The 23,051-nt window shown below is 51.2% G+C and overlaps 2 protein-coding genes across 2 annotated transcripts in view; one reads left to right on the top strand and one right to left on the bottom strand.

Annotated features, from left to right (window-relative positions):
* The first annotated feature begins 566 nt into the window (after positions 1-566).
* FAM3D (FAM3 metabolism regulating signaling molecule D) lies at positions 567-21,812 on the top strand. The gene is made up of 9 exons (XM_037491869.2): positions 567-614; positions 2,388-2,495; positions 6,149-6,169; positions 10,132-10,249; positions 10,939-10,997; positions 14,595-14,645; positions 17,917-18,001; positions 18,731-18,857; positions 21,044-21,812. Exons 1-9 carry the CDS (start codon positions 602-604, stop codon positions 21,131-21,133), a joined length of 672 nt encoding a protein of 223 aa, XP_037347766.1. The 5' UTR covers positions 567-601; the 3' UTR covers positions 21,134-21,812.
* The window catches only part of KCTD6 (potassium channel tetramerization domain containing 6), a 134,127-nt gene continuing 124,612 nt past the window's right edge, over positions 13,537-23,051 (bottom strand). The window contains exon 9 of the transcript XR_008551791.1: positions 13,537-13,555. The gene's annotated coding sequence lies outside the window, so the exon portion shown is untranslated. The remainder of the gene's footprint in view (positions 13,556-23,051) is intronic.

Below are 23,051 nucleotides of genomic sequence, written 5' to 3'. Positions count from 1 at the left end.
GATTTAATTATACAGGGAGCAAAGAAAGGGACTGATGAGAGAGAGAGAGAAAGAGAGAGAGAGAGAGAGAGAGAGAGAGAATGAATTTATAGGCTATCCATATGCTATCATACCCCAGAAAGAATCCACTGAGCAGAGATTGAAGTTCTAGCCAAAGCTGTACATGGCAAACTGGCAACTTATCCACACCCCTCCTAACCAGCAATTTAGCTGTCAAAAGCCAGAGGTATTGTGCCAAAAGTGCCAGCAGCTTAGCTATTAGAAGTCCTTTCAGTCAAATTGCCAAGTCTCATGGGCTTTACTGCCCAAAGCCCCAACCCCACACTTTTTCCCATCAGCCCCTGCCCAAGGGGTGGGGTTTGAAAAGCTCGACCTTCTACCATTGAGTTGACATCAGTGGGTGAAATCTAGAAAGCTCCACCTTCTTTCGCAGAGTTGGCCAGGAGTACCGTCCACTGCCTTGAAATTTGCTCCTCACTGTTCTTATAGTACCTGTTCCTTAAATCTTTTTCATAGCCATACTTCAGATACTGATACCCAATTCATTTTTATTCTCTCCGCAGGCTAACACTGACCTGAAGCTGCTCTTTATCTGGCCAGGATGAGAGTGCCAGGTAGGACCAGTTCTGAGAATCCTTAGGCTCGGAGTTGGGGTCTGAATTTGGCTTGAACTCTGAGGTCATTTGGCCGTATCTGTTCTCAAATGATCAGGCTAGAATTCCAATTGGGGAGGCCTGCAACAGTGAAAGAGGAGACTTTCTGCCTGTAGCCTGAGGGGCTGGAGAACCTTTGGCACAATGGCCCCACCTGGCTGGCACCATGGGGATTGACCATATCTGGGAAATATCTGACCCTCAGTGGAAATTAGGAACTAAATAAAATAAACTAAATAAAAACAGAACCCACAAGGAGGGTTCTGTTAGATTCTTCATAGCACAGGAGTTGGGTAAGAGGAGAGGCCTTTCCTTCTGTTCCATACCCTCGTGCTGTACCCTCTTTGTACAGATAGGGAAAAGGAGGCTCTGAATAGGAAGTGGACAGATTCATTTATATCCCCAAACAATTGTGAGGGAATTAAGAGCATGAGATTTGAAGACTGCCTACTTTGCAGGGTTCTAATCCTACCTCTGTCATTACTAGCTAAGTGACCTCTCCAAACCCATTTCCTCACCTGAAAAATCAGTAGCATCCAACACATAGGTTTATTGTGAACCAAACTGAAATAATATATGTAAGAGCTGTCCACACAATGCCTGGCACAAAATGAGTGCTATATAAATGTGAGCTGATACCCAAGAGGAATACTGGGTGCCCTGAGCTACACTGTGCTCTAGAAGATGATGAACCCCATACCTGAGCCCCACCCCACAGGACCCAGGGGCCATATCCCTGGACCCAAGTAGCCAGAGGCCAGCACAAGCTCACAACTGAACTCAGGGCTGAGGAGCAGGATGAAGCTGAGAAGGGGGCCATCAGAGGAGAGGGAGGGGAACTTGAAATTGATCCTGAAGGCAGAGGGGGTTGGGGGCATTACCAGAGTCCTGGAATACTGGGAGGTGAAATGGTAACCACCTCTGGTCCTCTTGGAAGAGTGAGGAGAGCAAGTGGGACAGGAAGCTCTAGATAGCCCTTTCTGTGTGTGGTTTCCTCCCCAGTGATGTATGGGGAGTCAGGTCATAAGGACGAATCAGCAAGGCCAATGTGTATTCCACAGACAGCATTGTGTGATTACTTGTGGTGACTTTCAGAAGAAGATAATGGAAAATGAGAGGGACCAGCCCAACTCCCCCAAGCCACCCTGGAGGCTTCCTCCTGGTGACAACTACCCATCCCTCCCAGAATGTCTTGACTTCAGTGGCAAGGACATTACCATGTCTTCTCTGTGATTAAGGGACTCCAGGTCATAGAGGCCAAGCCCTGCCCAAGCCACACTTGGAGTTGGCTCCCACACCTGTGCTAGAGCTCCCCTCCCAAGGTCATCGGCCACAGACCCTGCCTCCTGCACTCCTGCCACCATGCTCAGACCTCACGTCAGGGTGCTGGATGCAAGTGCTGATGTTCAGTCATCACCCTAGAAATTCTCTCTCTGGTGAGCTAAGGAGAGCCCAGGAACATGCATTTCTAACTTTCTTTTTTGGTGCCCCCACTGTGGGAAATATTCCCAAGTAATTTTGCCCCATGATCTCACCACTTGATCATCCTGTGGATTCACACATGGTCTCACGAAGTGGCCCCAAGAACTGGTCTCTGAGGTGGGTGTGGGCTGGGCCTACCACACCAGGTCTCACGACATGGTCCAACTGGGGGATTTGGTAAGGACCCATGGGCAGTCAGTCTTGCTACAGGACCTGCCAATGTGCTCTCATCGCTGCCTCCTTGCTCTGCAGTGCTTCTTCGCTTCGTGGCCCTCGTCTTTGTCCTGGTCATCACGTGCGTCTTTATTAGCAGCTACACCAGCTTCAACATGAAAACCCTCCACTCTCACCGCTGGATAAGTGAGTGGGGCTGACTGCGGGGGCCAGGGACTGTGGACCGGGGATAGGGGTTAAGAATTTATTTATTCCCCCAGGAGACATCCAGACACAGCAGGGATCCCCATCTGCCTGCCTTTGGGACCCCTGCCGTTGGGGATGGGAAGGGAAATTGAAAGAGGAAACCCTCAGGCTGTCGGGAAGAATGTAGCCCATGGGGAAGAGAGAAGTGTTCCAAGCCCCTGGCCAAAACATGTGCCTACAACAAGGACAATTTTGGAAATGTGACTCCAGGAAGGAAGGAAGGAAGATAGAGGGAAAGAGAACTTTCTATGCATTGAATGGCTTCCCTTAGCTCTTGCTGTTTCTTCTGCCTGGAACCCTCTTCACGCAAATCTCCCAACTCTTCTCCACCTTCAGGTCTCTGTTCAGATGTTACCCCCTCAGAGAGGCCTTCCCTAACCAGGCCCAGATCCAGCCATGCCCCTCCCCCTACTTCAGCCTCCCTCATGCCAGCCAGTGCCTTCAGAACCTCACAGTCGCCTTCGTTATGCTGTTTATTTGGCGTTGGCGCTATCCCTTCGAATGGGAGCTTTCTGAAGGCAAGGAGTTTGTCTTGTGTATACCCATCTTTCCAGCACTTGGTGCAAAATAGATCCTTAGTAAATATTTGATGAAAGAAAAATGGAGGATGGATGGATGGATGGGTGGATGGATGGATGGATGGATGGATGGGAAGGGGTCATGTATACTGGCTGCTTTACACACAAAGACTTAATCTATATAAAATCCCCATGGGATGATCCAAGATATGGTTGTGGAATGGACTCGTGCATGATCTAATGGTGTCGTTCTGTGCATGATCTGAGAATATAAGAGCACAGGGATATTTTTTAAAGTGCCTAAATTTCTCTTGCAGATATTAGAACAATAATGGGAACTCAGATCTCCCAGACCCAAATCCTTCAAAGTAAGGAAAGAAAGAGATAGGATTTCTACCTCTAACCCTTTGCACTCCGAACCATTCTGGACATTGGCTACCAATGTCCCCTGAGAGGGGACAGCAGAGTGCAAAGGGCTAGATTTGCCCTCCTTGAAAACCAAGAACCACTTCCACTGTCGTGGCCAAGCATGACATATAGTGACCCAGGCTAGCTCACAGTTCTCCAAAGCAGGGAGTAGCCAGCCACCCCATCTTTAACACAAACTGCCCCACACAGTGGAGTGCCAGAGACTCCGTACCTCATCCTCTTCTTGCCAACCTGGCTATACCATGTCAGGATGATGTGTATAGATGTGGTGGCCACGATGTCCCAGCCCTAGGGCACTGCTCTTACAGGTCAGAGATTGATTGGACCGTGCTGATAGCCTTGGAGAAAATGGACCCAGGTCAGTCTAGGAGGCTCAGAGCCTGCATGTGCTCAGGGATGTCCTCAGAACGAGCCCCAGCCCAACGTGGGAGAGGAGACAGTGTCGAAAGAAGAATGCCAAAGACAATTCCCTCTCAGAACTCAACACCTCCGACTAACAATCACTAAGCAACCTCTCTGATTGATCCCAGAGACCCCCCAGAAGAGGAACAGGTGGCCCCCTGCTTATGGTCTGAGTCAGAGAAACAAATAGACTTACTCATAGAATGCACAAAACCAAAGGTGACCCAGATTGGAGAAAGGCTTGGAGCAGCAGGAAATGTAGCCGTGGGAGAGAAGCCATCAAAAATGAGCAGCGAGGGGCCTCCCTAGTGATGCAAGGGGTTAAGTCTCAGCATTATGAAGGCACCGGGGCAGCTACTGCAGCACGAGTTCTATCCCTGGCCAGGGAACTAACCCACATGGCGCAGCAGACCTCTCCTGACTTGCCCGCTGCTCCCCTCAGCAGTATACTTCAGTCAGTCTGCCTGTTCTGTTCCCTGCTCTGTCTCTAGTGGGTCCTCTCACCTCATGCCCCACCCCCCCCGCCCAACCCCACCTCTCTGGCCTACACCCCAGCTCTTGTATGCATAATAAATAAATCTTTAAAAAAAAAAAAGAGCAGCATCCAGGAGCCAAGGGGGTTCGTTCATTTACCCCAGAAGTTGCACACACCCCTAATTATTGAATGCATTAATATATAAGAAGAGCTTTTACTATAACACAAATTCATTTTTTGCTTTTGTTATTATATTGATACATAATTTCCTTTCTAATCTAATCCATTTTACTTTATGTATTTTGTAACTTGCCATCTGTTAAATAAGCTAGTGTCAAATGTCTTGGAGACGTGCAAGTTAATTTACTCCAAGGGTGGTTTTTTGTATGTTTATTTTAATTTTTTTATTGCATTTAATTATTTGTTTTCTTACATTGTTGTTCATTTTTGTACAGTATTTGATTTCTCCCCTCAGGTGTAGCCCCCATGGTTCTCCCACCACCAGATCACCCGTGATCCATCTCCAGAGTCCCTTGTGCCTTCCCTTGTTTTAATCCGCCCCCTCTCTTCCCCCCACTGCTGTGTGGCTTAGATCTGTATTTTGTCTTTTTCTAAGGGTGTTTTTCAAACCACCAAAAGGGTCCGTGGCACAGAAATCAGGAAATGGTGAATCTTCCATTCACCTGGCAAATTAAGCAGGGTGTTTCAGCTGGGGCTAACTCTCACTTATATTAAAAGAAAGAAAAAAAAAAAAAGATGGCATGTCATGACTCATGTAACAGGGACTTCCACAGGCAGCAGGTCATAGGTTTGGCTGCATTTAGAGTCCTCCATAAAGTCCCCAGAATCTGTCCCTGTGTCCCTGGACTCTGCTCGTTGCTACCTCACCTCATTCCATGGGCAGCTTTCTCTGCGAGGCAGGTGTGATGGCCCCAGCTGTCCAGATGCTCACCTTCCAGCTTAGCTGAAAGAGGCTCCTTCTCTCCCCCAGGCCAGATACAGAGGAATATAGCATGTGACTGGCCCCTCCTGGAACTTCCCTGGTGGGGCTGTGCGTGGAGGCAAGGGTAGGGGCACTCCAGGAGAGATAGCCCCCCAAATTGAGTAGAATGTGTTTGGGGGTTAGCCCAAAGAAGAGAACACCCTCCCCAGCATCTCTCTGTCTACTGGGGGCCATGTCCTGTAGGACTCACCACCTGTGTGGTGGGAGACATGGTCTAGAATGTAGAAACAGCCAGGACACTGCATAGCCAAGGTGTCTGGAAGTGACTGTGGCCATGAAGCCCCAGGCAGGCAGGCAGTGCTGCAGGAAGTCAGAAGAGGCCCCCTGACTGGGCTGAGAAATGACAGCAGGGCCAGGGTGCTGGGTGCTAGGCTAGGTCACTGCATCTTCCCTGCTCCCTGTGAGGGTGGATGACAGTCCCCAAGGTGTGGTAAAGGAACTGAGGGCTGGGAGGTTAAAGCTCACACACCTGAGGCAGCCCCAAGCTGCAGTGGGTCCTACAATAGAGCCAGGGGCGGGGAGGATGGTGGCAGCCACAGTGTGAGCAGACTCATGGGAGATAGCAATCTTAAAGCATTTCCGCATGAACTGACTGAGCGTGAACATTTCAACATGAACTAGAGGGGGCCTCTACTTGAGCAGGCCAAAGCCACTCTAAGGTCCCTCTTCACACACCCCAGTCCCAATCTTCGACCTGCAAGGGGTAGGGAGTGGGCCGGGGGCAAATCTCTCTCTGACTAACAAGATTCTGTCTTCTCTCCAACAGATTTGGTCACCAAGGAGAAGCGTGAGTATCTACTCAGCTCCCACTGCCTTAGCTTGAGATGTCTCCGGGTCTCTACTCCGGATCTTATAGTCCCAAAAAATCTCGGTTTCCCAAGTGTGCCCAGCTCTCTCCTCCTAAGGCCCTATGGTGCCTTTTGAGGTCCCTGAACACCGTGGCTGGGTACCTTCTCTCAGCCATTCAGAGGCATAGGAACTGCTTGACTGCTCCTTCCTAGGTCACCTGCCCTGCAGGCTGGACCACACCCCACCTTGCCTCCCCTGTAGTGCTTCCTCCCGTCTCCCCTCCCCCAACTTGGAGGCCAAGAATGGGGCCTATGTTTATTATCATCACTGCAGTGAACCCCACCACCACCACCAGGCCTGGTTCATAGTTCCATGTCAGGCTTCGCAGGGCCTCCAGAGACAAACAGAAGGTTCTGTCGATTATCCATTGGGGTAAAAGAGCCAAGTGTGCCAAAAAAGGTGGGGAAAGTGTTCTGAATTCCAAAAGGGACACCCCTTTCCTGAGGAATGGGGCCACAGAAAATATCAGGGAGGAGGTGGCTTTTCAGCTGTGCTTGCAGAGGAGGGGGTGGCTGTGCTTGCAGAGGCAAGAGTGCCTAGGGCTCCAGGGAAGACTTTGATGGGAGAGTCCAGGAGGTGAGGAGTGAAGAGAGTGCTAGAGGACAAGCATGTCCCACACTGAGATGTGTGATCAGGGCTTCAGGAAGTGCCATGCGCCGAGGTGCGGAGAAGGTAGAAAAGACAATAATAGTAACAATGGCTGGTGCCTACTATGCATCAGACGCTGTATTTAGAACTTCACTAGCATCTCATGAGTCCACACCACAAACCTATATAGGTGCTGTAATTATGTCATTTTATAGATTAGTAAACTGAGGCTGAAAGGGTGAAATCTCTTGACGAACATCTGCTGGCTGTGAGTGATGGAGCAAGACCTCCCATCTAGATCAGAACCCACTCTCTCAATACCCCTCTACCAGAGGCAACACCTCCGGGTCTCCCCCCACATACCCCAACCTGGTAGTATCTGAAGAGGGATGCAGTTCCAGGAGAAGGGCACGGGAGTCCCAATATGCTGAGGGATTACAGCATAACAACTGTAAGAGTCCACACAAATCTTTCCCCCAACATTCTCAACCCCATCTCTTTGAAGCCCCACGGAGTCATAATCTGGGCATAGATTGTCACCACATCTTGGTACTGAACACTCAGACATTAGCTGCTGGAGGATGGCAAATCCAAGAATGGTGCTGCCTCCCACCCTGCCCACTCCCGCGGCAGACATCACCAATCCCTCCCAGCACTCCGTCCCTCCTAGCCCACAGCAAGCCTCAGGAGCCTTATTGAAGCTTCTAATAGATCCATTGACATTAAAGTTGGCATAGCTAAAGGGGGAGATTTCTTTTTTATATATATTTTAAGAGCAGGTTTATTAGAGAAAGGGATCGGAGAGTAAAAGACACTTGCATAGACACAAGCGGGCAGGAAGAGCTGCCTGGAAAGGGACAGGTTTGCAAAGAGAGGCCTGCAGCATTGCAGGTGGGCAGCCTTGAGAGCGGCCTCCGCTGAGGGAGGTCAGTGAGGAGAAGTCCCGGCATGGTACAGGTCACGGGCAGGCAGGAAGGCTGCTGCCCTGCAGAGGGAGAGAGTTGGTGAAAAGAAGCACCTGCATAGGTGGGCAGAGGACTGTTGCCTAAAGGGGGAGATTTCTGGCGAGTCACAGAGCATATTGCTGGAAAAGTAACCCAAGTCTCCTGATTTTACCCCATCCAGTGCTCAGCTCCATGCCCTAACCAGCATCACTTAGGATTCCCAGAGGAGTTGGGCAGCTCATGGGGACAGTCCTCCCAAGCTGAGCCCAGAGACAAAATCCCTTGCCTCCCACCGACTTGATCCCACGGGCATCGTCTCCTTCCAGCGCCAAGACTGTGAAGGCTTGATGGTCAGATAATCAATTCCAGAAAAGCCTGCTTAAGCCAACCTGCTGACACCAGGTTTATCAGACTTAGCTGCAGTTGTTTAGGTGCTGGGTAAACTCTAAGCGTGGCCTGAGGCCTAGAACAACCCTCGGCATAGGTGGAAACCTCTGCTTTCACGAAAAACTGACTTTGCCACGAAGGGGCAGGTGGCCTGCGGTGAAGCCCAAGGCTCGTAGATGAGGCCCCCGGGCCAGCGCCACTTCACAGCCAGCCCTGGGTTGAGAGGTCCCTTCCAGAGTTTGGGGAAGTGAGTTAGGTCCACATCCCCAGCCCAGCACTCTCCCTCTGGAGCCCCAAGCTTGGACACCGCTCCCTTCTGAGCAGCCCCCAGGGAGTGCCTCCCCTGTGGCCCTTGCCCTGGTGATAATGTCCTGGTCTGAGCTCGGCTTCCACCCATTGGGGGATGTGCTCAGCATTGGCATGCTGGGGGTGGAGGGCACAGGACAGTCATTTCTGCTCAGGTCACCAGGGCTACCCACTCAGATGAGGGCAAAGTCCATCAGGGTGCCCTGGTGAGGGCAGCATTCACTCCTAGGAAGGGGCACCTTCACCTACTCGTAGGTGCCGTGAGCTTGGCAAGCCTTGTACCAGTGGCACGTGTCCCCCCCAGAGGGGTGCTGTCTCCTGATTCACATGGAGGCTCCCTGTAGGCTAGCAAGGGGCCTGAGACCCTCATGGCCCCGATTGCATCGTCCCTCCCAGCTCTGCCCAAATATTTATTGAGTGCCTACTACATGCCAGACACTGGAGTTGCTGGGATGATTTATCAGGATAATACATACATATAAAGTGCTTGCCTCTGTGCCTAGCACAATAACCCCCTCAGGTACGTGGCTTCTATTAGGAAGACTGTAGATTTGTTCCAAGCACGTGCCAGCGTAGCTCAGCAAGACGCCTGGCACAGGGGCTGGGGGGAGAGAAGCTGCCCCATCACCACTTTGCAGGTGAACTTTCTCTAATTCCATGTTTGCCAATCTTCCCTAATGGTACTTCTGAACTGTCAGGTGATATTAAAAAACACACATTAATATAAATTAGAACCTGCCAGGCAGAAAGCACAGGTGATGGTCCCAACTGGCAAAGAGCCCGCTGAGGGCTGAGCAGCTCAGCAGCTGTGTTTGGGGGTTCTATCAGCATGTGCTGCCATTCCCGGGCCTCCAGGGTTTGCCCTGCGAGGGCCTTGTGAAGGGGACATGGCTTTTAATAACAGTCACAGGAGTCAGAAGAGCCTTGAAAGGAGTCCTCGGTGGGTTCCAAGTACCATGCTAGGCGCTGAGTTGCGGGGGGCTGGTAACTTCAGCCTGATTCATGTTGTATCCCAGGATCTAGCCCATAGTAGGTATCCAGGAATTGAATGACTGATGGAATGAATGAATGAATGAATGAATGAAAAAAAGCCAGTATGTACTGACCATTAACCTCTGTTCATTTATTCCTCACAAGAACCCACTGGGGAAGGCATTAGTTACTCCATTTCAGATGAGGAAGCTGAGATGGAAGGGGCTTGAGAACTTGCCCAAGGGAACCCAGCAGTTGAGGGGTGCTCCCACCCACCATGTTCAGGCCCCCAGTAGGCTTTTTACAAGGGTCCCTGCGAGCTCAAAAACTGCCGTGGCCCTAGAGAAAGGTTCTCAAGAGAATCCCTTACTGACACTTACTGCTTTTTAGCCCCACTCAAGCTCCACATAGACATACTGGAGGCCTGTGTTGAATTACCCAGGGGCTGTGCTAGGACTGGAGCTGTGCTGAGAAGCCCAAAAATAACTCTGGGGTGATCAGACCACAGTCAGTGTCCTGTGTCTGTTCTGAGCTTGCTGGAGGCACTGAGGGAGAACAGAAGGTGGCCAACCCTCCAGCCTGAAGTGGTCAGCAAAGGCTCTTGGAGGGGTGGGGAGGCGGCTGAGCTGGGGTCCCACTGTCCCATCCTCCCCGGGGCCCCTTCATAGCTGCTGTCACCAAGGTTGATCTGTTTCTCCTCCAGGGTTTGTGAAGAATAAGTGCGGCCTCTTAAAATCCTGTGCAGCCAACTTCTTTGCATTTAAAATGAACAGTGGGGCCGCCAGCGTTGTGGGTCCCACCTTGTGCTTCGAAGATGAACTGTAAGCACCGAGGAACTCCTATTTATTTCTTGCATTCTTTATTCATTGAGCTAGTGTTGGTTTACATTGTAGTTTGTATTTGGGGGGGTATAGGACCCCCCGCTTAAAGTATTATTGCTGTAGAGTACCCACCGCCAAAGTGCCTGTGCCCCACCACCTTAGTCCATCTCCCCTCTGGATTCCTCAGTTCTGTAGATCAGCCTCTGCAAAGGCAGAGGCTGCAGGGGCAGGCCTGCCCTGAGGCACCCTCAGAGAGGTCTGTGCTGAGAACATTCCCACCCCCTCCTCCCCCCCGCCCCAGATGGAGAAGGAGCATTTTCCCCAGGATACCACAAAACATGGGCATGAACACTGGCAGGCAGGAACACAACTGGGGTCCCTCTGGGCATCCCAGAGGTCAGAGGATGGCAGCAACCTTCTGTGTTCTGCCTTCCATGTGACCCTGCCTGCCAACACCTCAGAACCCCAAGTGGGCATCTTCCCTCTTCTCTGAGCAGACTGTTCTGGTCCAAACATGCCATGAGAGAATCCTCAGAGATCCCAGCCACGGCTCATTGCCAGGAGACAGCAGGTGGCCCGCATTATTCCGTGTGTTTCCTGATGCTTTTGCACGGTGCCGGCTAGGCCCATGTGGAGCTCCAGAGTCACAAAAGCAGGACCAACGGTTATGTTTTGTCTTTCTTCTTCAGGATCATGAGTCCTGTAAAAGATAATGTGGGCAGAGGCCTGAACATCGCCCTGCTGAATGGTGAGTTAGCGATTCACTGCCCCCACCCAGACAGCCCCAACATGTTTCCGCACTGGAAAAGGGAGGTGCTGAGGGAGGTCATTGCTCCTTTATTCAACCAACATTGCCTCAGCTCCTGCCACATGCAGGCATCAATCCCGTAGTGCTCAGGAGGGATGCCTGGTTGGCCTAAAGGATCTGATGCTGTTCTGCCAGGCTCCTGCCCTTTGCATCTACCTCAAGAGGAGATGCTCCTTCTGTGAAACATGACCCCATCCTCAAACCACCCTAGCTCACACCAATGCACAGGGTCAACCAATGGCAATGTAACATCACAAGTCAAGTGCATACCTTCATTCATTCATTCAATAAATATCAAAAGCAGCTACTATGGGCCAGGCCCTAGACAAGGTACTGGGGATCAGCCATGAACTAGAAGGTTTCACAACCCCTTTGGGTAGCCATGAAGTTACAATCAATCACAATGTGATGAATATCTGTGGAAGAGAAGGAAGCACAGCTACAGAAGCTGGGTGTGGAGGCAGTCAGGGAAGGCTTCCTGAAGGAGGCAATAGATGAGGTCTGAGAATAGTTGGGGTTGGCCAGGAGAAAAGTATGGAGGTTCCTTCCAGGCAGGGGCAACATTATATAGGGAGCAGGGAAGGGAAGAGAAAAGAGAGGCACTTAGGGGTATGGGAGGGGGGCATACAGGTTCTTTCTGGCTGCAATATGGAAGCTGGCAGTGTTAAGAAACAAGGCAGTGGGTGGGCTGCTAAGAAGGGAATTTGAAAACGCTTTGAGGAGGGCCTGAGGGCCAGATGACATTTCAGAAAACTTCTTCCAGCTCAGAGTAGGGAGGCTGGAGGCAGAGAGATGGTGGAGGGGTTGGGGAGAGTGGGGAGGAAGCCCACAGTCTCACTAATTCTTCATCTCCAGCCTAATAACTAAGAGACCAACTGCAGGTAATGACTGAAACAGGGACACTTCTTAGGAGAGAGTGGGGCTTAAGGGGCCACAGAGGACAGGTAGTCTGGCCCCAGTCAAGACCCTCCCCTCTGCCTCTAAGAGCCATTTCCTGGGACAAGGGTCAGAGCAAATGAGAAAAAAGGCACAGCAGACACTTAGGGACATGGTAACAGCTGTGTGTGGCACAACCACATGACTGCACTTAGGAAGTGACAGGTTAAGTGGAACCCTGGCCTTGCCAACTGCAAATCCCTGCACCTTGCTCCTTCAGAAGCCAACTCCCCTCTGCCAAGGAATCCTCTGGTTCAGAGGAGAGGAGAGGTCAAGGTCTGAAGCAAAGACGGAGCCTTGCCTGGAGTGGGGTGAGAGGGCAGCTGTGCCAACTTCCTAGGGGCCCAGGAAAGGCCAGGAAAGCAGGAAAAGAGGCCTAGTTCTCTTCAGTGGCATGTGGGGTGCTCAGCGTGGTCTCAGAGTTACTAGTTCCCAGGTTCTTGAGCTCTCCAAGAAATAGAAATAACAGGGATTCTGGTCTTGCAGGTAGCAAATGAGAATTTATTAAAACTTATGCAGTTTAGCCTAAGGGACAGGGTCTGTATGCTGCTTCCCAAGAAAAGGGTGGAGGCTCCATTTAAGCAGTTTTAACCCAGCGTAACATAATTAGGGGGCTGGAGTCCGTTCTTTCTTCTTCTTTTTCAGGGGGTCATTTCATCTCTTGAACTCGATCTTCCCATGCCTGTGACCTCTAGCCAGTAATATGGTGGATTCTGTAGCATCAGCCTAGAGGGATGTTAGCCTAGGGGTGTATTCATTGTGAAAACTTTATTTTAGCTAAAGTATGTATTGGGGAAAGTTTCCTTCCTAGAGGTAGGGACGGTCACCATCTGATTGTGGGTGGCCTGACCTGGTCTCACATCTCCAGTGGAGAAAATGCTACTTTCTAGTTAATAATGACTTGGTTGGCCTCAGCCTGAGTCAATATCAAGGATCATGGAGCTTCTGGAGACTCACAGGACACAAGAGCATTCTGGGCCTACCAGACCCCAGAAGACTATAGGAGCCCCAGTTTGCATTGACTGTCCCCCACAATCTGCACTCATCCTCTGCCCCACCCACCTACCCTAGTGAGGAAGGCAGGAACAGGCTGGATCCTCAGCTGCCCAGGCTGAACCGCGCCAGTTGCTCTTCCCTCAAGTGGGCCGCTACTGGAGAAAGCCTCTTTGAATAGTCTCTGATTGCTTGGACTCAGATGAGGGCCTTCCTCCCGCCCTTCACAAAGTGCAAAATAAAAAAAAAAAACCACTAATATCATAAAATGCTAACTGAGCACTTACTGCGTGCTAGTTTCCTTTAACTTCCTCACCTTGCTACAGTGGATCAACATCCCCGTGTTGCAGGTAAGACTTGGGGGCTCAAGGAGTTTAGGCGACTTGCCCAAGGATACACAGCCAATGGAATCATCTAGATAGATTTGATCCTGGATCTGGCAGAACCCAGATCTTAATCACTCAGCTGAAGTATGTCCTTAACTACAAATGTCTCCAGGCAGGTTCACAGCACCTACCCCTGCCAGCTGTGGAGAAGCTAACAGCTCACTGTCCGGCTGCAGGCCTCACCTGTACAATGAACAAACAACAGTTTTAAAAGGATTGCTAAACATTAACCTTCTTACCCTTTCAGGGGAGCAGTGGTTCCTTGAAATTGTTCAAACTTAGTTCCTCCCCCTAATTCTAGAAATTTCCAAGTGCCCCAGGTGAGCTGAGGTGCCCCTTGGGTTGGACTTAAGTGACTCTGAGAACTTGGAGGAGCTGCAGAGTGAGCAGCCCCCAGGAGAACTACCAAGGCTCAGGTCCTAATAATCCCCACCCTTTTCAGAAATCTGCAAACTGCAGTGGGGGAGGGAGAGAAGGGGAAAATGTAGTCTCCATCCCCTCTGCAACACCTCCATCTAGTGGTGCCATGTAAGAACTGCAGCATTTGTCCAGGACACCTGGTCCCTGTAGAACTTGGCCCCCTTGTAAAAACCACAAGCCACAATTCAGATTACCAGACTCAGGACACTAAGTCATTGAGCCCACTGCAAAGCCCTTTGCTTCAAGAATTGGAGGGCTCAAATTGCAGGTGTCTTATTTAACGCAGGAATAATGATGACGATTGTATTTTGATGACTTATTTTGCTGCTAAAATTTATCTCATGTGCTTACTGTTTAAAATATATCTAATTTGAAGCCCATTCTATGGACACAAAAAAATAACATCAAAATTGCATGGTGAAGGATAGACTTGGGCTTTCCATGGTGAACTTAATGCAGTGCCTGAAAATTGTATAATGTTACCATACAGTGTTACTTCAATTTAAAAAGTGAAGACCAGAATGCTAAATTGTGGGTTAGGAAATGACCAGGCAGAACACAGACCTACACTGGTTCAATCCCATGCATTTCCAGAGAGCCCACTACACTATGTTCTAGTACCTCCCAGATCAGCCCAATCATCATGTACCTACTTTAGTCCTGTACACTTTCTGCAGCACCTGACTTTATTCTAGTCTTATCCTATTTTTAGATCTTAGTCTAAAGAGTAGCCTCTTTCTGGAAAATGACAGGCAGACTGACACATCACAGGAAATAATAGTTCCACTCTCTTATCCCTTAGGAACCACGGGGAAGATGCTGAAACAAGACTGTTTTGACATGTACGCTGGAGGTAGGCATCTCTGTTGGCACTGAAGTCGGGTGGATTGAGCTACTTCCTGTGGCAGGAGAGCCATGAGGGTGCTGGGGTGTTTGGCTTGTGTTTCCATCGGAGACAACCAGAAAGAGGCAAGGTGGGGCTTAAAGATCAGGCTGCTGCCTTTGAAATTCTGCTGTCTTAATTGGGCTCTCCAAGATGCAGACCCTGAGGCAAGGGTTCAAGTGCAATGTTCATTCTCAAGGGTTGGCACTATGGAGTTGGGGAGACCGGGAAAGGAGGCAGCCAGCACAGCAGGGTATCAAGCCATTGAACACTGCGGCAGTTGTAACTCCAGAGCCAGTGTCATGTCAAATGCATGCCTCAGAGATATCCTGTAGGGGCAAGGGAGGTGCCCCAAATTCCTTGGCATCTCCTAGCACGTCTGACCTGCCCCAGGATGCAAAGTAAGATCTGGAAGCCAGAGCAGACTTTCAGGCAAAGAAACCCCCAGGACTGGCTATTGGGCATCCAGGCTATGTACACCAAATTGCCAAGGATAAGAGCACGTGGCCCAGTTTCCTCTAGGTAACGGGTATCTTCTTTCAAGACACAGGGGCCTCTGCCAGGCCTCAGGAGAGAATCAAAGCCTCCCAAGCTTTATCCCAGAAAGGATAACTCAGATTGCAAGATCATGGATGGAGTATCTTTTCTGCTCTCTCTGCATAGACATGCTTCTGAGCTTCTATCTGCACATGACCCCCCTTTAGGAAGTCACTGTCCTCCTGGCCCTTAGCATAGCCCAGTGATGAGTCACTGACCTGGGCTGGAAGCTGGTTCATCTAAGTTCCCAGCAGCAGCTTCTTCACTCACAGGCCCCCAAACAAAGCTGTAGTTGTGGGTGAGATTGACAACAAGCCCCACCCCTCTGCCAAACCTTCCAAACCAGGATAAATCACTCCTGGGCCCAGTATGCACCCACTGTCCAGCTGGCAACTGAACCTCCCTCCAACATATTTTTGCTCAACCATAGAGCAAAAATGCATGGGGCAGCCCTTTGCAGAGGGCAGCGCAGCCCTGCAAGGATTGGGCCCAACCCCTCTTCAGAGTGCTGTCTCTCTCCCCTTCCCCACCATCACAGGGCCCTGGGGGCTCAGGTGTCACCTCCCACTCCCAGGAGGTTGCTAGTGGAGTGGACAGGGCCCTGCAGCTGCCAGACAATGGGCTCTCTTTCTTCTGACTTCCCCAACTTTGCCTCCACCTCCAGGGAAGACCTCCCCTACTGAGCCCACCTACCACATGAGCCTAAGAGGGAGACAGGCAGCAGGCACAGAGGCCAGAGGCCCACTTGGCTTTGCAAACAAATGAGATACAATGGGAATCTACTGTCCTGAAGCCAGGGCTGGGGAATATTTAGAAGGTACTCTGTGGTGCCAGCTTCAGCCACAGGAAACTGCGATTCTGGGCTCCAAAGGATCCCCCCAATGGCAGTCCTTTCTGGTGGGGGCTGCAAACCAGATGTGCCAACCAGAACCCAGCTCCAAGATGCACTAAGGCCTCTTCTCCGGGTATGTCCCAGAGCTGCAGAAGCCCCAGGCGGTGGCTGCTGAGGGGAAGGTACATGGCTGCAGCCTGGACAGGCACATGGGGGTGTTCACTTGCAGGTGTGCAAAGCACCTTCTAGTGCACAGGGAGCTGGGGCCAAGGACAGAGAAGAGAGCATGGGCCATGGGCTGAGGGCAGAGGCCTTCACTTATTCTCTGCCTAGGATCCTTCAGAGAACTGGGGTGCCCTAGGCCAGGTTATAGAAAGAGGTCCAGTCTCCAGAGTCAGAGATTTCAGCCTGTGTGACCAGAGGCAGGTGACTCCTCATTTTTTTTAGAATTAAATATTTATTTATTTATTTATTTAGTGTATGTGTGGAAGAACTGGGGTGTAGGTCAGAAGTACGATGGGTGAGAGGATTCACCAGAGACAGAGTAAGAAACAGAACAGGCAGATTGACCAAAGTACGCTGCTGAAGGAAGCAGTTGGCGAGACAGGAGAGGTCTGCTACGCCATGTGGGTTAACTCCCTGGCCGGGGATCGAACTCAGGTCATAGCATTGATAGCAGTAAGACTTAACCCCTAGGCCACCAGGGAGGTGATACCTCCTGAATCTCAATTTCGTCATCAGTAGAATAGAGCCAAGCGTCCGCGTCCTATGACTGATGTGAGGATTAGGTGACAAACTGCAATGACTGGCTGGTGGAGCGACCCAGGAATTTTTAGTTTTCTCCCTTCCCATCCCTCCTCCCTGACTCCAACCATGTGGTTGAGTTGCTGGGGGAGGGTAGCATCTGGCAGAATGAATAAAGGAAAAAATAATTCAGAGGATGAAATTAAGTTTGATAACGGCTTATTAAGAACAAGGACATAACCATGTTGTGGGGAACAGGAACAGAAGTGTCTCAAGACCAAGTCATCCCTTCCCACAAGACACCAAAAAGGATGATGACTTTTTAAAATGAGAAGATAATTAACAGAGGACACACTTCATTTTTTCCAAATATGTCCTCTCTGTCCAAGACAAAAGTGAGATCTTGATAATCTGCTAATGGACTTTCAGAACTCCCACTTTTTGTCTGCAAAGCTCATTTTGGGAATGCGGCTGCTGTGGAGGTTGGTCACAGGCTTGTCACTGCCTGGCGGTGGCTGGCCTCACCCTGATGATTCTCCCCCAAGGGCTCTTAGACCCTTTGTTCTCACCCCCACCCCATCACCCCCACCCCCACCCCCACATACACACATAAGAATTGCAGATGTTGGGCCTCCCTGGTGGCGCAAGGGGTTAAGCACTGCACTATGACGCAATCCGCAGCCTCTGCAGCACGAGTTCGATCCCCTACCAGCCAGGGACCAACCCACATGGCGCAGCAGACCTCTCCTGCTCTCCTGTCTCGCCCGCTGCTCCCCTCAGCAGTGCCTTCGGTCTGTCTGCCTGTTCTGCTCCCTGCTCTGTCTCTGGTGAATCCTGTCACCTCCCCCCCACCCCCCACCCCCCGCATCTCTGGCGGGTACCCCAGCTCTTGCATGTATAAATAAATCTTATAAAAAAAAATTCACAGGTGTCCAGAACCCACCCCAGACCACCTGGGTGAGGGGCCCTCCTGCACTGAGCTCTCCCCAGGACAAGGGCGACAGAGCTTCCCCGGGCGCCTCCTCTGATGGAACTCGGGGTTGGTCTCCAGACCCGGCAGCAGGAATAGAATGAGAATGACCGACTGTGTTTCCCCTAGATGATGAGTGCTTTTCCTTCCTCCCCCAGATCCTGCTTCCCTGGTGAAATTCCTTAAAGAAATTCCGGAGGGCGTGCTGGTGATGGTGGCCTCCTACGACGACCCAGGGACCAAGTGAGTGGGACCCTCATGCCAGGCCACCCTTGGTGACGCCAAGCAAACATTCACGTCCCCAGGGCCCCTCCCACTCTCCTACATGCCCCATCTTCTGTCAACTTCTCCTGAAGAAATAACCAGACAGTGGTGCACACTGTGGCTGGGGTGGGGGTGGGGGGGCCATCACTGGCTCAGTCACAAAAGTGGAGGCTGGAAACACTCCCTGTCACCTGAGAGCCGATGGCTACAGAAATTGTGACGTGCCGTGACAGAGGGCCTGTTATATATATGACAGGATAGACAGCCTCGAAAATGATGAGGCTGAGAATACTTAAGCACAGAGAAGAATGCCTACCCTTGGGGGTGGGGAAAAGTTAAGAAAGAATGTTCTTAGAGTGCATGGCAGGGAGATATGAAGAAAATACATTAGCATTTTCCAATGATTATGTCAAGGGGGTGAGATGGTAATTTTTGGTTACCCTGTGACCAGAATGAACGTATATTGTTCATTGTGAATGTCTATCACAGTGTCCAAATGAATGTATATTACAAGTGGAAGCAGAAGGAAAACCTTCTCAACACCTCTCAGCCCCTCTGAGTGGTCTTTAGAGGAGAGTCCTTGTGGTCCTGCCCAGTTTCTCCTGCAGGGGACACAGCTGCTGCACAGCAGGGGGAGAGGGCAGCCCAGTATGGGGAAGCTCACCCTTCTCCCCTCGCCCCACCTCATGGCTTTCTCCTCCTCTGCAGAATGAATGATGAAATCAGGGCGCTCTTCTCCAAATTGGGCAGTAAATATGCAAAGGAAATAGGCTTCCGGGACAGCTGGGTCTTTGTAGGGGCCCGAGACATCAAAGATAAAAGCCCCTATGAGCTGGTAAGTTCTTGGTGGCCTCCCCAAGCCACTAAAGTGGGGTGGGTAGTGTGCTAGGGATAGGTGGGGTGGACTGGGGTGGCTTGGGAAGGGCACACAGGGCAGTGTGGGGAGGACCATCCCAGAGGTCAGGATGGACCAGCTGGCCAGTCCCCCAGGAGTAAGTGGTCTTGACCTTTCTTCAAAGAGGTGGGTCATGTATAGCTATATAGATAAGTACCAAAAAGGAGAAAGAAGGATGAAGTGAGGGATGGAAGAAAGAGAAAGGAATGTAGAGATGAGAGCTCTGTGATTGAGCAGGAGAGCCCAAAGCGAGGAGCCTAGCTTCTGCTCCCAGCCATGACCTTAGCCAAGCCCCTTGTCCCCTAGGCCTCGGTCTCCCCACCTGTAACAGGGAGGTTTTGGACCAGGGGAGCCTCAAGGCCCTTTCTAGGTTCCCTGTGGAGTTGAGGGACTTGCACCAAGAACAACACACAGCAGAACCTCCCTGAGTATGTGGAAGAAGTAGGAAGGGTCCAGAATATGGGAGTGCACAGTCACAACCTGGGGTGTGGGGGGGGGGGAAGCAGAGGAGTCTGAGAGGCCCCCAGAAGTGGAATTTGAGAAGCACTCATAGGAGGAAGGCCCCCAGGAAAATGCTGTTACACACACATACACGTACATACACACACACTCACAGACACACACTCACACACACATATACAACACCAAGGCAACCATCCCTGCATCCCCAGCTCAGAGCAATTCTGGAAGCTGGGAAAACTGGCCAGGCCTTGCCCAGCTCACAGCAGTCCAGTCTCCGCTGGTGAGATCATTCCTTTCTTCCCAGATACCACGATGGGGATCTCGATCCTTCATACACAAAGGGCTGTTGAAGAGAACAAACTCTGCCTGAAGGCAGTGGGAGTCAGGGGAGGCTTAAGCAGCAGAGTAACAAGAGCAGACTGATCATAAAAAAGGCTAGCAATGGCAAGCACTGGCTCTGTGCAGGCATAGCCAAGCTGGTCCCGTGCAGGGTCTTATTTAACATCACAGACCAGGACCCAGAGACATAGGGAGGTGCCAACCAGCTTGCCCAACCAGAAGGCCTTGGGCTACTTAGGTCTGCCTGCCTCCACTAGCAGTTCCAGCACTGAGAGTTTGAGAACTGCCTCCCTGGCTGAGCGTGGAGAAGGAGGTGGAAGGAGAACAAGGCCGGGGGCTGATGCTATCACCAAACAAGAGAAACATGGATGGGACAGGGGCTGTTGTGGGCAGAGAAGACAGTCAAGGGCCCCCTGTATTCCAGGAGGGCCACCATGGGGGCTGTGAGGGGGCTGCCTTGTCTGAAAAATGTTGCCTCTGTTCATATGTGTATGTTTCTAAGAGAATGAATCAAGGTAATTAGAAAGTACAAAGGAGAGGATTCTGTTACTCCCTGGGAGCGAAGGGCACAGGATGCAGGGGCCAGAGGCTCAGGACTCCCTGCGGGAAGCACTGGGGCAGGACTACCTAGAAAAAGTTTGAGGCTGCACTGTAGGGGTGGCTCTGCTCTTTCTTCAAGCGTTGCTTCTGGAGCCCAAAATTCAGGGCCAGGACAGCAAAGAGGAAGTGTAGAGAAAAGTCAGTTCCATCTTTGTCTCACGCTTAAGATCAGCTGGTTGGGACGAACCAAAGGGCACGACATGATTAAAACTGCACATGGAAACTGATTTTTAGAGAAGTAGTTATCTAGAACTTTTTGCTAAAACTTCTTGTGTAGGTTAGCCACAATTATTCCACGGTAAATTTTTGCCATTTTTTTTTTTAAGTTAGAATTTTTTTTTTAAAGATTTATTTATTTATTTATACAGCACTGGGTAGAGTCAGAAGTGCAGGAGGGTGAGAGAATTCACCAGAGCCAGCGCGGGGAGCAGAGCAGGCAGAAGGACCGAAGTACACTGCTGAGGGGAGCAGCGGGCGGGAGGAGAGGTCTGCGCGCCATGTGGGACCCTCCTCTGGTGGCCGGGGAGCAGCCGGGGATCGAACCGGCACTGCAGAGGCTGCGGGCAGCTTCGCAACCCAGCGCTCAACCGCTGTGCCACCGGGCGGCCCTGAAGACTTTAGGTTTTAAAGCATAATGCAAACGCAGGTCTGAATCCAAGACTGCCCCACTCCCGCCCCCTACCCCTCTACCATGGTTGATGTTTCTCTCTCTTCTCTCTCCCTAGTACTTAAAGAACCACCCAGACTTCAACAAATACGATGGCTGGCCGGAAATGCTAGAGCTGGAGGGCTGTGTGCCCCGGAAGGTATTTTAGGGTGGATGTGGCTCTGCCTATGTGAGGACCTGAAGAAATGCCCCCTGACTTGGGAATCGGAGCCCAGGCTTCAGGCCTGGACTGCAGGAGCTTGAGGAGAAGGGAGAGGAGCCGCAGAATGGAAATTGCTGAGGGCCCCCACTCTGTGTGCTTTCCTCTTAAGAAACAAAATCCTCCCAGGACTGAGGCCCCCTGCAGGTGGTCATCTGTGGAAAGAACAGGTGTGTCTCCCGTGGGGACTGCTGACTGGTGCTCTGCCCACACCTGAGCACAATTAAATTTTATTTTTGCTGATTTTTGCATGAACTTTTTGAGTACTCCATGTGCTCGTTTCCCCCTGGGGTGGACTGGTTCAGACTGGGTTTGCCTGGACCATGAGTTCAGATAGGCCAGTGGCAGCCTTGGGCAAGCTGTTAGGTAGCTGGGAAGATCAAGCTCATAGGGTTTCATTCAGGCCTGAAAGGATCTGTTGTTCCCACATAGCAGTCACCGGAGGACTCCTAGTGTTGGGGGTGCGGTGAATTCCTGCTGTGTTAGACCCATAGCAACAGAGAAAGCCAGAGGAACAGATGCGGAGGGCACTGTCTTCACTGGCTGTTTCAGGGAGAGCTGGAGGAGGCAGGTGGTGTGAGAATGGCCAGAGCAAAAGGAAGCTGCAGGGGGACACGGGGGAATATACCCTCTTGTTTTCTGTACCTTTCCCCTCCACATACCCCCCACCCCCCCCGCACACTCCACCCCCACCCTCCTGCTATAGTCCCTGAGATGAGTTTCCAGTGCAGGCAGTATGTTTGGGAAATGATTCCAAAATCCAGAGAAGCAGGACTATAAGTCAGGGAAGGGGGCCTGCAATGAATGTGTGGACCTAGCTTCACCCCACAGGAAGACCATGCCTCAGAAATCTCTTAAAGGGAGTGAGCTGGGCACTTATACACCAACTCCCATCAGTCACTGGAGGACTGCTGGTTTTAGGGGTGCAGGGAATGCCTGGGTGCTTCTTCTGCCCTGCAGAGGAAAGGACTGCTATCTGTGGCTTCCCAGTCCTCAGCCAAGAGATATTGACACCACTGGCCTGCTGGAGGGGGACAGCCTGAGAGAGATGGTGCTAAGACCTTGCCTGGGGTCTCTGAGAAGCGCCTGGGGGGGTGCCCTAGCCAAAGTCCTGGAAGGGGGTCACAGGAGCAGGAAAACATAGGTGCACAGGCTCCTGGAGTGTGCCAAGGAGACTGCAAGGCTCATGAAGCTACCCCAGCCCCCAAGCCCAACAGCAGAAGCTGAAGTGCTGTGTGCACTGGTGACATGGGACTCTGAGTTCCCAAGCCCTGGGGACAGGCAGGACTTTATTATTTTTTCTATCATTGTTCATTTTTAAACAATATTTGCTTCCCCCCACCCCCTCAGGTGTAGTCCTCATAGAGTTTCCTTCACCAATGCACCCATGCACCATCACCTCAGTCCCCTGTGCGCCTCCCTCCCTCCCTTTGCTGCCTCTCCCTCCTCCTCCCCTGCAGGATGTCTCTGATTTATAATTGTCTGTTTTGTTGTGTTTTGTATTATTTTTCCCCCTGATGTCTTATTTGGTTCCCCTATATTCGTCCTATAAGTGGGGCGAGCAGGATGAGGAAGGGGAGGCAACCACACAAAGGGGCACTTGCAGATGAAATCCCAGCTTCCGGGGCCTCCCTGATAGCTCAAGGGGTTAAGATGCAACCTATGAAGCTATCCGTACCCACTGCAGCACCAGTTCAATCCCCGGGCAGGGAGCTACCCACATGGCGCTGCAGACCTCTCCTGTCTCGCCCACTGCTCCCCTCAGCAGTGTTTCAGTCAATCCGTCTATTCTATTCCCCATTCTGTCTCTGGTGAATCCTCTGACCACCCCACACACACCTCTGGCCTGTACCCCAGTTCTGTATGC

The sequence above is a fragment of the Talpa occidentalis genome, unplaced genomic scaffold (assembly GCF_014898055.3).
Source record: "Talpa occidentalis isolate TD23 unplaced genomic scaffold, MPIMG_talOcc4v2.1 talOcc4.10, whole genome shotgun sequence".
Classification (NCBI taxonomy): Eukaryota; Metazoa; Chordata; class Mammalia; order Eulipotyphla; family Talpidae; genus Talpa; species Talpa occidentalis.
Note: the sequence above shows the minus strand (reverse complement) of the source record. Positions and strands in the feature narration are given on the sequence as shown.

Excerpts from the sequence above, each read along its gene's own strand:
- FAM3D (XM_037491869.2), top strand. Across the intron at positions 10,250-10,938 it reads TTGTGCTTCGAAGATGAACT|GATCATGAGTCCTGTAAAAG; the intron begins GTAAGCACCGAG and ends TTTCTTCTTCAG. Across the intron at positions 10,998-14,594 it reads GAACATCGCCCTGCTGAATG|GAACCACGGGGAAGATGCTG; the intron begins GTGAGTTAGCGA and ends CTTATCCCTTAG.